Source organism: Coregonus lavaretus (assembly GCF_964263955.1).
Source record: "Coregonus lavaretus genome assembly, contig: HAP1_SCAFFOLD_4317, whole genome shotgun sequence".
Lineage (NCBI taxonomy): Eukaryota > Metazoa > Chordata > Actinopteri > Salmoniformes > Salmonidae > Coregonus > Coregonus lavaretus.
The window spans coordinates 33,200-48,793 of NW_028161703.1; the positions used below are offsets into that span (position 1 = coordinate 33,200).

Consider the following 15,594-nt stretch of genomic DNA (forward strand, 5'->3'; position numbering starts at 1 on the left):
CCCAGAATGAGCCACCCTAGTTCACTTGGAGATGGGGAAGAGGGGCATCCAGAGCTGCCAAAACATTTTCTATCGATTTTGGGTTACGTACCTGTTATGCATTGGTGTGTTCTTTCTCAACCACTCCTGGTACATTAGTGTGTTCTTTCTCTAACCACTCCTGGTACATTAGTGTGTTCTTTCTCTAACCACTCCTGGTACATTAGTGTGTTCTTTCTCTAACCACTCCTGGTACATTAGTGTGTTCTTTCTCTAACCACTCCTGGTACATTAGTGTGTTTCTCTAACCACTCCTGGTACATTAGTGTGTTTATCTAACCACTCCTGGTACATTAGTGTGTTTCTATAACCACTCCTGGTACATTAGTGTGTTTCTCTAACCACTCCTGGTACATTAGTGTGTTTCTCTAACCACTCCTGGTACATTAGTGTGTTTCTCTAACCGCTCCTGGTACGTGGATGACTGTTGCGTTGTCTCTATAACTGTTCTCTCTGTGTGTTGTCTCTATAACTGTTCTCTCTGTGTGTTGTCTCTATAACTGTTCTCTCTGTGTGTTGTCTCTATAACTGTTCTCTCTGTGTGTTGTCTCTATAACTGTTCTCTCTGTGTGTTGTCTCTATAACTGTTCTCTCTGTGTGTTGTCTCTATAACTGTTCTCTCTGTGTGTTGTCTCTATAACTGTTCTCTCTGTGTGTTGTCTCCATAACTGTTCTCTCTGTGTGTTGTCTCTATAACTGTTCTCTCTGTGTGTTGTCTCTATAACTGTTGTCTCTGTGTGTTGTCTCTATAACTGTTCTCTCTGTGTGTTGTCTCTATAACTGTTCTCTCTGTGTGTTGTCTCTATAACTGTTCTCTCTGTGTGTTGTCTCCACAGACGCTGATATGCAGTGAGGATGAGTGGCATCGGTGAAAACCCCTCTGACCCTGCTTCCAGGGCAGAGTCACGGAAACGCAAAGAATGTTCCTCTGACCTGCTGGGCCCCAGGTAAACACATCTCTACTACTACCACTAAACTCTAACATCTTTACTCTTACTGTAGCCTTACAGTAGGTTATTGTAACTTTACTGTAGGCTACTCAAAAAACCTAAACCCTGGTCACTAAGTAGCTTTGGTGAAGACAGAAGGCCCCGTTTCTGGAGCGTGAGGCAGCTTGATGTATATTCCCTGGACAGGACGCTAGAACCCAGGCCAGAGAGACCTCTTATTTAACTAGTTATGGCTTAATGCCAACCCCATGGTTCTCTCCTAATTGGAACCCAGGTATGACACCTGTCACCTTTGTTTGATTTACTTTTTGATTTACTTTTTGCCTAAACAAAAAAAAAAAAGAGGCTAATATTTACACTGAGTGTACAAAACATTAAGAACACCTGCTCTTTCCATGATGTAGACTGACCAGGTGAATCCAGGTGAAAGCTATGATCCCTTATTGATGTCACTTGTTAAATCCACTTCAAATCAGTGTAGATGAAGGGGAGGAGACAGGTTAAAGAAGGATTTTTAAGCCTTGAGACATAGATTGTGTATGTGTGCCATTCAGAGGGTATTTAAGTGGCTTTGAACGGGGTACAGTAGTAGGTTTGTGTCACCGGTTTGTGTAAAAAACTGCAACTCTGCTGTGTTTTTCACACTCAACAGTTTCCCGTGTGTATCAATAATGGTCCACCACCCAAAGGACATCCAGCCAACTTAACACAACTTGGGCCAGCATCCCTGTGGAACGCTTTCGATGCCTTGTAGAGTCCATGCCCTGACGAATTGAGGGAGTTCTGAGGGCAAAAGGGGGCGCAACTCAATATTAGGAAGGTGTTCTTAATGTTTTGTACACTCAGTGTATATGGGGCGTTCCACAGATGCTGGCCCATGTTGACTCCAATGCTTCCCACAGTTGTGTCAAGTTGGCTGGATGTCCTTAGGCTGGTGGACCATTTTACCTGGATTCACCTGGTCAGTCGATGTCATGGAAAGAGCAGGTGTTCCTAATGTTTTGTATACTCAGTGTATTTTCAGTCAATAAAAAAAAAACAAGAGGCATTTAAGATTAATTTATTGAAAACTGTAATATCAACTGTTTATATTATATCATGGAACACAATCTGTAATATCAACTGTTTATATTATATCATGGAACACAATATGTAATATCAAATGGTTATATTATATCATGGAACACAATATGTAATATCAACTGGTTATATTATATCATGGAACACAATCTGTAATATCAACTGTTTATATTATATCATGGAACACAATATGTAATATCAAATGGTTATATTATATCATGGAACACAATATGTAATATCAACTGGTTATATTATATCATGGAACACAATCTGTAATATCAACTGGTTATATTATATCATGGAACACAATCTGTAATATCAACTGGTTATATTATATAATGAAACACAATCTGTAATATCAAGTGGTTATATTATATCATGGAACACAATCTATAATATCACCTGGTTATATTATATAATGGAACACAATCTGTAATATCAACTGGTTATATTATATCATGGAACACAATCTGTAATATCAACTGTTTATATTATATCATGGAACACAATCTGTAATATCAACTGTTTATATTATATCATGGAACACAATCTGTAATATCAACTGGTTATATTATATCATGGAACACAATCTGTAATATCAACTGGTTATATTATATCATGGAACACAATATGTAATATCAACTGGTTATATTATATCATGGAACACAATCTGTAATATCAACTGGTTATATTATATAATGGAACACAATCTGTAATATCAACTGGTTATATTATATCATGGAACACAATCTGTAATATCAACTGGTTATATTATATCATGGAACACAATCTGTAATATCAACTGGTTATATTATATCATGGAACACAATCTGTAATATCAACTGTTTATATTATATCATGGAACACAATCTGTAATATCAACTGTTTATATTATATAATGGAACACAATCTGTAATATCAACTGGTTATATTATATCATGGAACACAATCTGTAATATCAACTGGTTATATTATATCATGGAACACAATCTGTAATATCAACTGGTTATATTATATCATGGAACACAATCTGTAATATCAACTGGTTATATTATATCATGGAACACAATCTGTAATATCAACTGGTTATATTATATAATGGAACACAATCTGTAATATCAACTGGTTATATTATATCATGGAACACAATCTATAATATCACCTGGTTATATTATATAATGGAACACAATCTGTAATATCAACTGGTTATATTATATCATGGAACACAATCTGTAATATCAACTGTTTATATTATATCATGGAACACAATATGTAATATCAACTGGTTATATTATATCATGGAACACAATCTGTAATATCAACTGGTTATATTATATCATGGAACACAATATGTAATATCAACTGGTTATATTATATCATGGAACACAATCTGTAATATCAACTGGTTATATTATATAATGGAACACAATCTGTAATATCAACTGGTTATATTATATCATGGAACACAATCTGTAATATCAACTGGTTATATTATATCATGGAACACAATCTGTAATATCAACTGGTTATATTATATCATGGAACACAATCTGTAATATCAACTGTTTATATTATATCATGGAACACAATCTGTAATATCAACTGTTTATATTATATCATGGAACACAATCTGTAATATCAACTGTTTATATTATATAATGGAACACAATCTGTAATATCAACTGGTTATATTATATAATGGAACACAATCTGTAATATCAACTGGTTATATTATATAGTGGAACACAATCTGTAATATCAACTGGTTATATTATATAATGGAACACAATCTGTAATATCAACTGGTTATATTATATAGTGGAACACAATCTGTAATATCAACTGGTTATATTATATAGTGGAACACAATCTGTAATATCAACTGTTTATATTATATCATGGAACACAATATGTAATATCAACTGGTTATATTATATCATGGAACACAATCTGTAATATGAACTGTTTATATTATATCATGGAACACAATCTGTAATATCAACTGGTTATATTATATCATGGAACACAATCTGTAATATCAACTGGTTATATTATATCATGGAACACAGTCTAATATCAACTGGTTATATTATATCATGGAACACAATCTGTAATATCAACTGGTTATATTATATCATGGAACACAATCTGTAATATCAACTGTTTATATTATATCATGGAACACAATCTGTAATATTAACTGGTTATATTATATCATGGAACACAATCTGTAATATCAACTGGTTATATTATATCATGGAACACAATCTGTAATATCAACTGGTTATATTATATCATGGAACACAATCTGTAATATCAACTGGTTATATTATATCATGGAACACAATCTGTAATATCAACTGGTTATATTATATCATGGAACACAATCTGTAATATCAACTGGTTATATTATATCATGGAACACAATCTGTAATATCAACTGGTTATATTATATCATGGAACACAATCTGTAATATCAACTGGTTATATTATATCATGGAACACAGTCTAATATCAACTGGTTATATTATATCATGGAACACAATCTGTAATATCAACTGTTTATATTATATCATGGAACACAATATGTAATATCAACTGGTTATATTATATCATGGAACACAATCTGTAATATCAACTGTTTATATTATGTCATGGAACACAATCTGTAATATCAACTGGTTATATTATATCATGGAACACAATCTGTAATATCAACTGTTTATATTATATCATGGAACACAATCTGTAATATCAACTGGTTATATTATATCATGGAACACAATCTGTAATATCAACTGTTTATATTATATCATGGAACACAATATGTAATATCAACTGGTTATATTATATCATGGAACACAATCTGTAATATCAACTGTTTATATTATATAATGGAACACAATCTGTAATATCAACTGGTTATATTATATCATGGAACACAATCTGTAATATCAACTGGTTATATTATATCATGGAACACAATATGTAATATCAACTGTTTATATTAGATCATGGAACACAATCTGTAATATCAACTGGTTATATGATATCATGGAACACAATCTGTAATATCAACTGGTTATATTATATCATGGAACACAATCTGTAATATCAACTGGTTATATTATATAGTGGAACACAATCTGTAATATCAACTGGTTATATTATATAGTGGAACACAATCTGTAATATCAACTGGTTATATGATATCATGGAACACAATCTGTAATATCAACTGGTTATATTATATCATGGAACACAATCTGTAATATCAACTGGTTATATTATATAATGGAACACAATCTGTAATATCAACTGGTTATATTATATCATGGAACACAATCTGTAATATCAACTGGTTATATTATATCATGGAACACAATCTGTAATATCAACTGTTTATATTATATCATGGAACACAATATGTAATATCAACTGGTTATATTATATTTTATTTTTATTTTATTTCACCTTTATTTAACCAGGTAAACCAGTTGAGAACAAGTTCTCATTTACAACTGCGACCTGGCCAAGATAAAGCAAAGCAGTGCGATAAAAACAACAACACAGAGTTACATATGGGGTAAACAAAACAAAGTCAAAAATACAACATAAATAAATATATATATACAATGTGTGCAAATGTAGCAAGTTATGGAGGTAAGGCAATAAATAGGCTATAGTGCAAAATAATTACAATTAGTATTAACACTGGAATGATAGATGTGCAAGAGATGATGTGCAAATAGAGATACTGGGGTACAAATGAGCAAAATAAATAACAATATAGGGATGAGGTAGTTGGGCGGGCTAATTTCAGATGGGCTGTGTACAGGTGCAGTGATCGGTAAGGTGCTCTGACAACTGATGCTTAAAATTAGTGAGGGAGATAAGTGTCTCCAGCTTCAGAGATTTTTGCAATTTGTTCCAGTCATTGGCAGCAGAGAACTGGAAGGAATGGCGGCCAAAGGAGGTGTTGGCTTTGGGGATGACCAGTGAGATATACCTGCTGGAGCGCAGACTATGGGTGGGTGTTGCTATGGTGACCAATGAGCTAAGATAAGGCGGGGATTTGCCTAGCAGTGATTTATAGATGGCCTGGAGCCAGTGGGTTTGGCGACAAATATGTAGTGAGGACCAGCCAACAAGAGCGTACAGGTCACAGTGGTGGGTAGTATATGGGGCTTTGGAGACAAAACGGATGGCACTGTGATAGACTACATCCAATTTGCTGAGTAGAGTGTTGGAGGCTATTTTGTAAATGACATCGCCGAAGTCAAGGATCGGTAGGATAGTCAGTTTTACGAGGGCATGTTTGGCAGCATGAGTGAAGGAGGCTTTGTTGCGAAATAGGAAACCGATTCTAGATTTAACTTTGGATTGGAGATTCTTAATGTGAGTCTGGAAGGAGAGTTTACAGTCTAACCAGACACCTAGATATTTATAGTTGTCCACATACTCTAGGTCAGACCCGTCGAGAGTAGTGATTCTAGTCGGGTGGGCGGGTGCAAGCAGCGTTCGGTTGAAGAGCATGCATTTAGTTTTACTAGTGTTTAAGAGCAGTTGGAGGCTACTGAAGGAGTGTTGTATGGCATTGAAGCTCGTTTGGAGGTTTGTTAACACAGTGTCCAATGAAGGGCCAGATGTATACAAAATGGTGTCGTCTGCGTAGAGGTGGATCTGAGAGTCACCAGCAGCAAGAGCGACGTCATTGATATACACAGAGAAAAGAGTCGGCCCAAGAATTGAACCCTGTGGCACCCCCATAGAGACTGGCATAGGTCCAGACAACAGGCCCTCCGATTTGACACATTGAACTCTATCTGAGAAGTAGTTGGTGAACCAGGCGAGGCAGTCATTTGAGAAACCAAGGCTATTTAGTCTGCCAATAAGAATGCGGTGGTTGACAGAGTCGAAAGCCTTGGCCAGGTCAATGAAAACGGCTGCACAGTACTGTCTTATCGATCGCGGTTATAATATCGTTTAGGACCTTGAGCGTGGCTGAAGTGCACCCATGACCAGCTCGGAAACCGGATTGCATAGCGGAGAAGGTACGGTGGGATTCGAAATGGACGGTGATCTGTTTGTTGACTTTGCTTTCAAAAACTTTTGAAAGGCAGGGCAGGATGGATATGGGTCTGTAACAGTTTGGATCTAGAGTGTCACCCCCTTTGAAGAGGGGGATGACCACGGCAGCTTTCCAATCTCTGGGGATCTCAGACGTTACGAAAGAGAGGTTGAACAGGCTAGTAATAGGGGTTGCGACAATTTCGGCGGCTAGTTTTAGAAAGAAAGGGTCCAGATTGTCTAGCCCAGATGATTTGTAGGGGTCCAGATTTTGCAGCTCTTTCAGAACATCAGCTGTCTGGATTTGTGTGAAGGAGAAGCGGGGGGGGCATGGGCAAGTTGCAGCGGAGGGTGCAGAGCTGGTGGCCGGGGTAGTGGTAGCCAGGTGGAAAGCATGGCCAGCCGTAGCAAAATGCTTGTTGAAATTCTCGATTATTGTAGATTTATCGGTGGTGATAGTGTTTCCTAGCCTCAGTGCAGTGGGCAGCTGGGAGGAAGTGGTCTTATTTTCCATGGACTTTACAGTGTCCCAAAACTTTTTGGAGTTAGTGCTACAGGATGCAAATTTCTGTTTGAAAAAGTTAGCCTTTGCTTTCCTGACTGCTTGTGTATATTGGTTCCTAACTTCCCTGAAAAGTTGCATATCGCGGGGGCTATTTGATGCTAATGCAGTACGCCACAGGATGTTTTTGTGCTGGTCAAGGGCAGTCAAGTCTGAGGAGAACCAGGGGCTATATCTGTTCTTAGTTCTGTATTTTTTGAATGGGGCATGTTTATTTAAGATTGAGAGGAAATTACTTTTAAAGAACAACCAGGCATCCTCTACTGACGGAATGAGATCTATATCCATCCAGGATACCTGGGCCAGGTCAATTAGGAAGGCCTGCTCGCTGAAGTGTTTTTGGGAGCGTTTGACAGTGATGAGGGGTGGTCGTTTGACCACGGACGCAGGCAATAAGGCAGTGATCGCTGAGATCCTGGTTGAAGACAGCGGAGGTGTATTTAGAGGGTAAGTTAGTCAGGATGATATCTATGAGGGTACCCATGTTTACGGATTTAGGGTTGTACCTGGTAGGTTCGTTGATAATTTGTGTGAGATTGAGGGCATCTAGTTTAGATTGTAGGATGGCCGGGGTGTTAAGCATATCCCAATTTAGGTCACCAAGCAGTACGAACTCTGAGGATAGATGGGGGGCAGTCAATTCACATATGGTGTCCAGGGCACAGCTGTGGGCTGAGGGGGGTCTGTAGCAAGCGGCAACAGTGAGAGATTTATTTCTGGAAAGGTGGATTTTTAGAAGTAGAAGCTCAAACTGTTTGGGCACAGACCTGGATAGTGTGATAGAGCTCTGCAGGCTATCTCTACAGTAGATTGCAACTCCACCCCCTTTGGCAGTTCTATCTAGACGGAAAATGCTATAGTTGGGGATGGAAATTTCAGAATTTTTGGTGGCCTTCCTAAGCCAGGATTCAGACACTGCTAGAACATCAGGGTTGGCGGAGTGTGCTAACGCAGTGAATAACTCAAACTTAGGAAGGAGGCTTCTGATATTTACGTGCAGAAAACCAAGACTTTTACGGTTACAGAAGTCAACAAATGATAGCTCCTGGGGAGTAGGAGTGATACTGGGGGCTGCAGGGCCTGGGTTAGCCTCTACATCACCAGAGGAACAGAGGAGGACTAGAATAAGGATACGACTAAAGGCTTTAAGAACTGGTCTTCTAGTGCGTTGGGTACATAGAATAAAGGGGGCAGTTCTCCGGGCGTTGTAGAAAAGATTCAGGGCATTATGTACAGAAAAGGATATGGAAGGATATGAGTACAGTTCAGGTAACCCTAAGTGTTGGGTAACAATGAAAGAGATAGCATCACTCGGCGTGTATGGGGGGTGGAACAAAGTTACTTTTTGAGGCAGTTTGAGAGGGACTAGGGGTTCTACAGTGAAATTGTATAATAAGAACTAACCCAAACAGCAATAGGCAAGGCATAATTGACATGGGAGAGAGGCATAAAGCAGTCACAGGTGTTATTAGAGAGAGCTAAGACAACAACTGGTAATAGCGATAACGTTTGGGCTAAGGCTAAACAGAATAAACAGGACAGGGTACCGTGTAAAGGAACAGTCCAGCAGGCATCAGCTGTGCAGCTGAGTGATCATAAGGTCCAGTGAACAGCAATATGTGAGTCCGAGAGCAGTTCAAATTGGTGCTTCAGCACAGCTAGCAGGGAGCACAGTTGTAGTTTGCGTGTGCTAGCGGGCCGGGGCTAGCAGATGGATCTTCGTGGTCGTCGCAACGGGAAGCCTGTTGAAACCACATCAGACGATTTCGTCGGCAAACCAGTCGTGTTGGATCGGCGGGGCTCAGTGTCAACACTAGGAGGTCCCGTCCGGTTGACAGAGAGGTAGATAGCCAGGAGATGGGCCTGAGGCTAGCTCAAGGCTAACTGGTGCTTGCTATAGGGCAATGGTAATTAGCCAACAACAGGTTGCAGCTAGCTAGCTGGTTGCGATGATCCGGCGCTAGGGTCCAGTGATTCCGGCAGAAAGTCCAATAAGCTCTGGGTCGATAGCACGCTGTGCAGACTGGCCGACGAATTGTCCAGGCTAGAGCTAGAGCTGGCTGGTGGATAGTGTAGGCCACGGACAATGGTGAAGACGCTAACGGTGACTAATAGCAAGTAGCCATTCAGTTGCAGCTACACTAGTTTCAGCTTAAAGGTTCTTGATGAAAGTTATAAAGAAATAATAGAATCCTTTCCACGTTGGGTGAAGCGGGTTGCAGGAAAGTATATTTAGTTAATGAATGAAAAGTAAAAATTTAGAAATATATACAAAATAGACAAAAAAACAAGAAACGGGATATTTACACAAGGACAATGAATAAAAGCGACCGCACTGCTGGTTATATTATATCATGGAACACAATCTGTAATATCAACTGTTTATATTATATCATGGAACACAATATGTAATATCAACTGGTTATATTATATCATGGAACACAATCTGTAATATCAACTGGTTATATTATATAATGGAACACAATCTGTAATATCAACTGGTTATATTATATCATGGAACACAATCTGTAATATCAACTGGTTATATTATATCATGGAACACAGTCTAATATCAACTGGTTATATTATATCATGGAACACAATCTGTAATATCAACTGGTTATATTATATCATGGAACACAATCTGTAATATCAACTGGTTATATTATATCATGGAACACAATCTGTAATATCACCTGGTTATGTTATATAGTGGAACACAGTCTAATATCAACTGGTTATATTATATCATGGAACACAATATGTAATATCAACTGTTTATATTATATAATGGAACACAATCTGTAATATCAACTGGTTATATTATATCATGGAACACAATCTGTAATATCAACTGTTTATATTATATCATGGAACACAATCTGTAATATCAACTGGTTATATTATATCATGGAACACAATCTGTAATATCAACTGGTTATATTATATCATGGAACACAATCTGTAATATCACCTGGTTATATTATATAATGGAACACAATCTGTAATATCACCTGGTTATATTATATCATGGAACACAATCTGTAATATCAACTGGTTATATTATATCATGGAACACAATCTGTAATATCAACTGGTTATATTATATCATGGAACACAATCTGTAATATCAACTGGTTATATTATATCATGGAACACCATCTGTAATATCACCTGGTTATATTATATCATGGAACACAATCTGTAATATCAACTGGTTATATTATATCATGGAACACAATCTGTAATATCAAATGGTTATATTATATCATGGAACACAATCTGTAATATCAACTGGTTATATTATATCATGGAACACAATCTGTAATATCAACTGGTTATATTATATCATGGAACACAATCTGTAATATCAACTGGTTATATTATATCATGGAACACAATCTGTATTATCAACTGGTTATATTATATCATGGAACACAATCTGTAATATCAACTGGTTATATTATATCATGGAACACAATCTGTAATATCAACTGGTTATATTATATCATGGAACACAATCTGTAATATCAACTGGTTATATTATATCATGGAACACAATCTGTAATATCAACTGGTTATATTATATCATGGAACACAATCTTCAAAAAGGCATTGACCTCAGCATTGGCGCTTGCTTGTAGAAGAAGCCTTATGTTACGAATCAAAAGGACTACGTAAAGGTAGGTTAAGTAATTAAATATGAACTGAAATCAAATTGCCCCATATTTTCAGTCAATAAAAAAACAAGTGCCATTTTGAGAATCATTAATTGAAACCGTAATATCAACTGGTCCACAAATGCCATTAGGCCACGGAAGCCTTCTCCCTTCACAAAGCTGACAGGCAACATATCTTACGTTATGAGCAGTGTTACCTGCTCGGCTCTGGCGGGGACACAGCCGCGCTTTGCACTGGCAAAAGATGTGATGCGAGATGTCTGCTGCTTGTCCCTCTCCGAGAACGTTTCTGTCACGAATTCAGCCGAGGCTGCCCCTCCTCCTTGCTCGGGCAGGCTTCGGCGTTCGTCGTCACCGGCCCACTAGCCACTACCGCTCCATTTATCATCACTCCATTTGTCTTGTCTTGTCTTGTCAATCACACACACCTGGTACTCATTCCCTCATTAGTCTGTGTATAAGTGTTCCCTCTGCCCCCTTGTCCTATGTGAGTGATTGTTCATTGTGAGAGTGAGTAGCTCGGTTGAGCTACTCTTTCCTTGTATGTAGCCAAGGTGGATTTTTCCCTTGTGCTAGTTTCATTTTTGACGCTTACTGGCCTTTATTCATGTACACTGAATAAACTCTGGATTTAGTTTCATGGAGCTACTTGTGCTGTGATACGACATCTTGATGTTCTGTAGATATTGTGCAGTTTGCGTCGGTCAGTTTGATCAAAATACTTCTAAACCTCGCTGCTTTTGGCTGCATGCTGATAAGTGGCCACTTCCTCACAGCATATCAGAAGCACTTGCCATTTATGGTTTAAAATCTTAAATATAGCATTCCAAGTTAATTTATGGAATAAGAGTTTATATGAAAATGTATGCACTCACTGACTGTAAGTCGCTCGGGATAAGAGCGTCTGCTAAATGACTAAAATGTAAAATGTAAATATGCAGTTTCATGCCCGGTTTGAGGTGGGATATACAGTGGGGAGAACAAGTATTTGATACACTGCCGATTTTGCAGGTTTTCCTACTTACAAAGCATGTAGAGGTCTGTAATTTTTTTCATAGGTACACTTCAACTGTGAGAGACGGAATCTAAAACAAAAATCCAGAAAATCACATTATATGATTTTTAAGTAATTAATTTGCATTTTATTGCATGACATAAGTATTTGATCACCTACCAACCAGTAAGAATTCCGGCTCTCACAGACCTGTTAGTTTTTCTTTAAGAAGCCCTCCTGTTCTCCACTCATTACCTGTATTAACTGCACCTGTTTGAACACATTACCTGTATAAAAGACACCTGTCCACACACTCAATCAAAAAGACTCCAACCTCTCCACAATGGCCAAGACCAGAGAGCTGTGTAAGGATATCAGGGATAAAACTGTACCTGCACAAGGCTGGGATGGGCTACAGGACAATAGGCAAGGAGCTTGGTGAGAAGACAACAACTGTTGGCGCAATTATTAGAAAATGGAAGAAGTTCAAGATGACGGTCAATCACCCTCGGTCTGGGGCTCCATGCAAGATCTCACTTCGTGGGGCATCAATGATCATGAGGAAGGTGAGGGATCAGCCCAGAACTACACGGCAGGACCTGGTCAATGACCTGAAGAGAGCTGGGACCACAGTCTCAAAGAAAACCATTAGTAACACACTACGCCGTCATGGATTAAAATCCTGCAGCGCACGCAAGGTCCCCCTGCTCAAGCCAGCGCATGTCCAGGCCCGTCTGAAGTTTGCCAATGACCATCTGGATGATCCAGAGGAGGAATGGGAGAAGGTCATGTGGTCTGATGAGACTAAAATAGAGCTTTTTGGTCTAAACTCCACTCGCCGTGTTTGGAGGAAGAGGAAGGATGAGTACAACCCCAAGAACACCATCCCAACCGTGAAGCATGGAGGTGGAAACATCATTCTTTGGGGATGCTTTTCTGCAAAGGGGACAGGACGACTGCACCGTATTGAGGGGAGGATGGATGGGGCCATGTATCGCGAGATCTTGGCCAACAACCTCCTTCCCTCAGTAAGAGCATTGAAGATGGGTTGTGGCTGGGTCTTCCAGCATGACAACGAACCGAAACACACAACCAGGGCAACTAAGGAGTGGCTCCGTAAGAAGCATCTCAAGGTCCTGGAGTGGCCTAGCCAGTCTCCAGACCTGAACCCAATAGAAAATCTTTGGAGGGAGCTGAAAGTCCATATTGCCCAGCGACAGCCCCGAAACCTGAAGGATCTGGAGAAGGTCTGTATGGAGGAGTGGGCCAAAATCCCTGCTGCAGTGTGTGCAAACCTGGTCAAGACCTACAGGAAACGTATGATCTCTGTAATTGCAAACAAAGGTTTCTGTACCAAATATTAAGTTCTGCTTTTCTGATGTATCAAATACTTATGTCATGCAATAAAATGCAAATTAATTACTTAAAAATCATACAATGTGATTTTCTGGATTCCGTCTCTCACAGTTGAAGTGTATCTATGATAAAAATTACAGACCTCTACATGCTTTGTAAGTAGGAAAACCTGCAAAATCGGCAGTGTATCAAATACTTGTTCTCCCCACTGTATCTCAATATACAATGTTTTAATGTGATATTTAACCCCTATCTCAATATAACATTTTAATGTGATAGTTAACCCCTATCTCAATATAACATGTTTTAATATGATAGTTAACCCCTATCTCAATATAACATGTTTTAATGTGATAGTTAACCCCTATCTCAATATAACATTTTAATGTGATAGTTAACCCCTATCTCAATATAACATGTTTTAATGTGATATTTAACCCCTATCTCAATATAACATGTTTTAATGTGATAGTTAACCCCTATCTCAATATAAAAAAAATATAATGTGATAGTTAACCCCTAACTCAATATAACATGTTTTAATGTGATATTTAACCCCTATCTCAATATAAAATGTTTGTTATTTTGACAAGAGTTATGAATTAAATCAGACAAAAAGTTTTATTTTTTATTTATTTTTTATCTCTGGTTAAATATCGAGTTTTGACGTCCGTTCGAGTACTCTATTACTCATGCGCATCCCTACAAATTAGCTCTTTATACATGAGTGAAAAAATAATATTTTGGAACAATGTCTTCTCTGATGTCTTTCATTCTCTCTGCTCTCTCTGTGTTGTTCTCCTGCTGAGAACAGAGTCAGTAATGTGGAGCTTCTCTCTGCTCTTTATTTCTCTCTCAATATCTCTCTCTCTCCGTCTCTGTCTCTCGCTTGCTGTCTCTCTCATTCAGTCTTTCTCTCCATCTGTCTCTCCTTACCGTTACCATGGTCTCACACCGGCCTTCTCTCCGTCTCCTCAGCCCCAAACGAAGCAACGAGAAGAGAAAGCGCGAGCATGAGAACCGGTACATCGAGGAGCTGGCCGAGCTGATCTTCGCTAACTTCAACGACATCGATAACTTCAACGTCAAGCCTGACAAATGTGCTATCCTCAAGGAGACTGTCAAACAGATACGACAGATCAAGGAGCAAGGTACAGCACTTGCTTTATTTGTCCATTTTGTATGGATAGCATGGGTCCTGTCTGTCACAGTACACAGAGGTTGCGTTTACACAGGTAGCCCAATTCTAATCTTTTGCACAGTTATTGGCAAAAATACCTGATCTGATTGGGAAAAGATCAGAATTGGACAGCCTGACACACACCACATACACATACAGGTAACTGCCGGAAGAAAGGAAACGCGTGAGTGAATGAGGTATACAGAGTATATTGAAAGCAAGTGCTTCCAAACAGGTGAGGTTCCTGAGTTAATTAAGCAATTAACATCCCATCGTGCTTAGGGGTCATGTATAAAAATGCTGGGCAGGCCATTATTTTGGCTACCATGGCTATGCCCCCATAGGATGACAGTGCCCCCATCCACAGGTTATGAGTGGTCACTGAATGGTTTGATGAGCATGAAAATGATGTAAACCGTATGCCCTGGGCCGTCTCAGTCACCAGATCTCAACACAACTCAACACTTATGGGAGATTCTGGAGCGGCGCCTGAGACAGCGTTTTCCATCAACATCAACAAAACACCAAATTATGGAATTTCTCGTGGGAAGAATGGCGTTGCATCCCTCCAATAGAGTTCCAAACACTTGTCATCTGATCAGGTCATCTGATGCAGCACTCCATCACTCTCCTTCTTGGTAAAATAGCCCTTACACAGCCTGGAGGTGTGTTGGGTCATTGTC

At 38.7% G+C, this 15,594-nt stretch overlaps 1 protein-coding gene across 1 annotated transcript; it reads left to right on the top strand.

The window, feature by feature from the left end:
- Positions 1-881: 881 nt before the first annotated feature.
- LOC311120207 (nuclear receptor coactivator 2-like) lies at positions 882-14,882 on the top strand (the record flags this gene model as incomplete). The annotated part of the gene is made up of 2 exons (XM_084194823.1): positions 882-986; positions 14,710-14,882. Coding segments are annotated over exons 1-2 (265 nt in total), but the record flags the coding sequence as incomplete, so codon positions are not given.
- Positions 14,883-15,594: the final 712 nt, after the last annotated feature.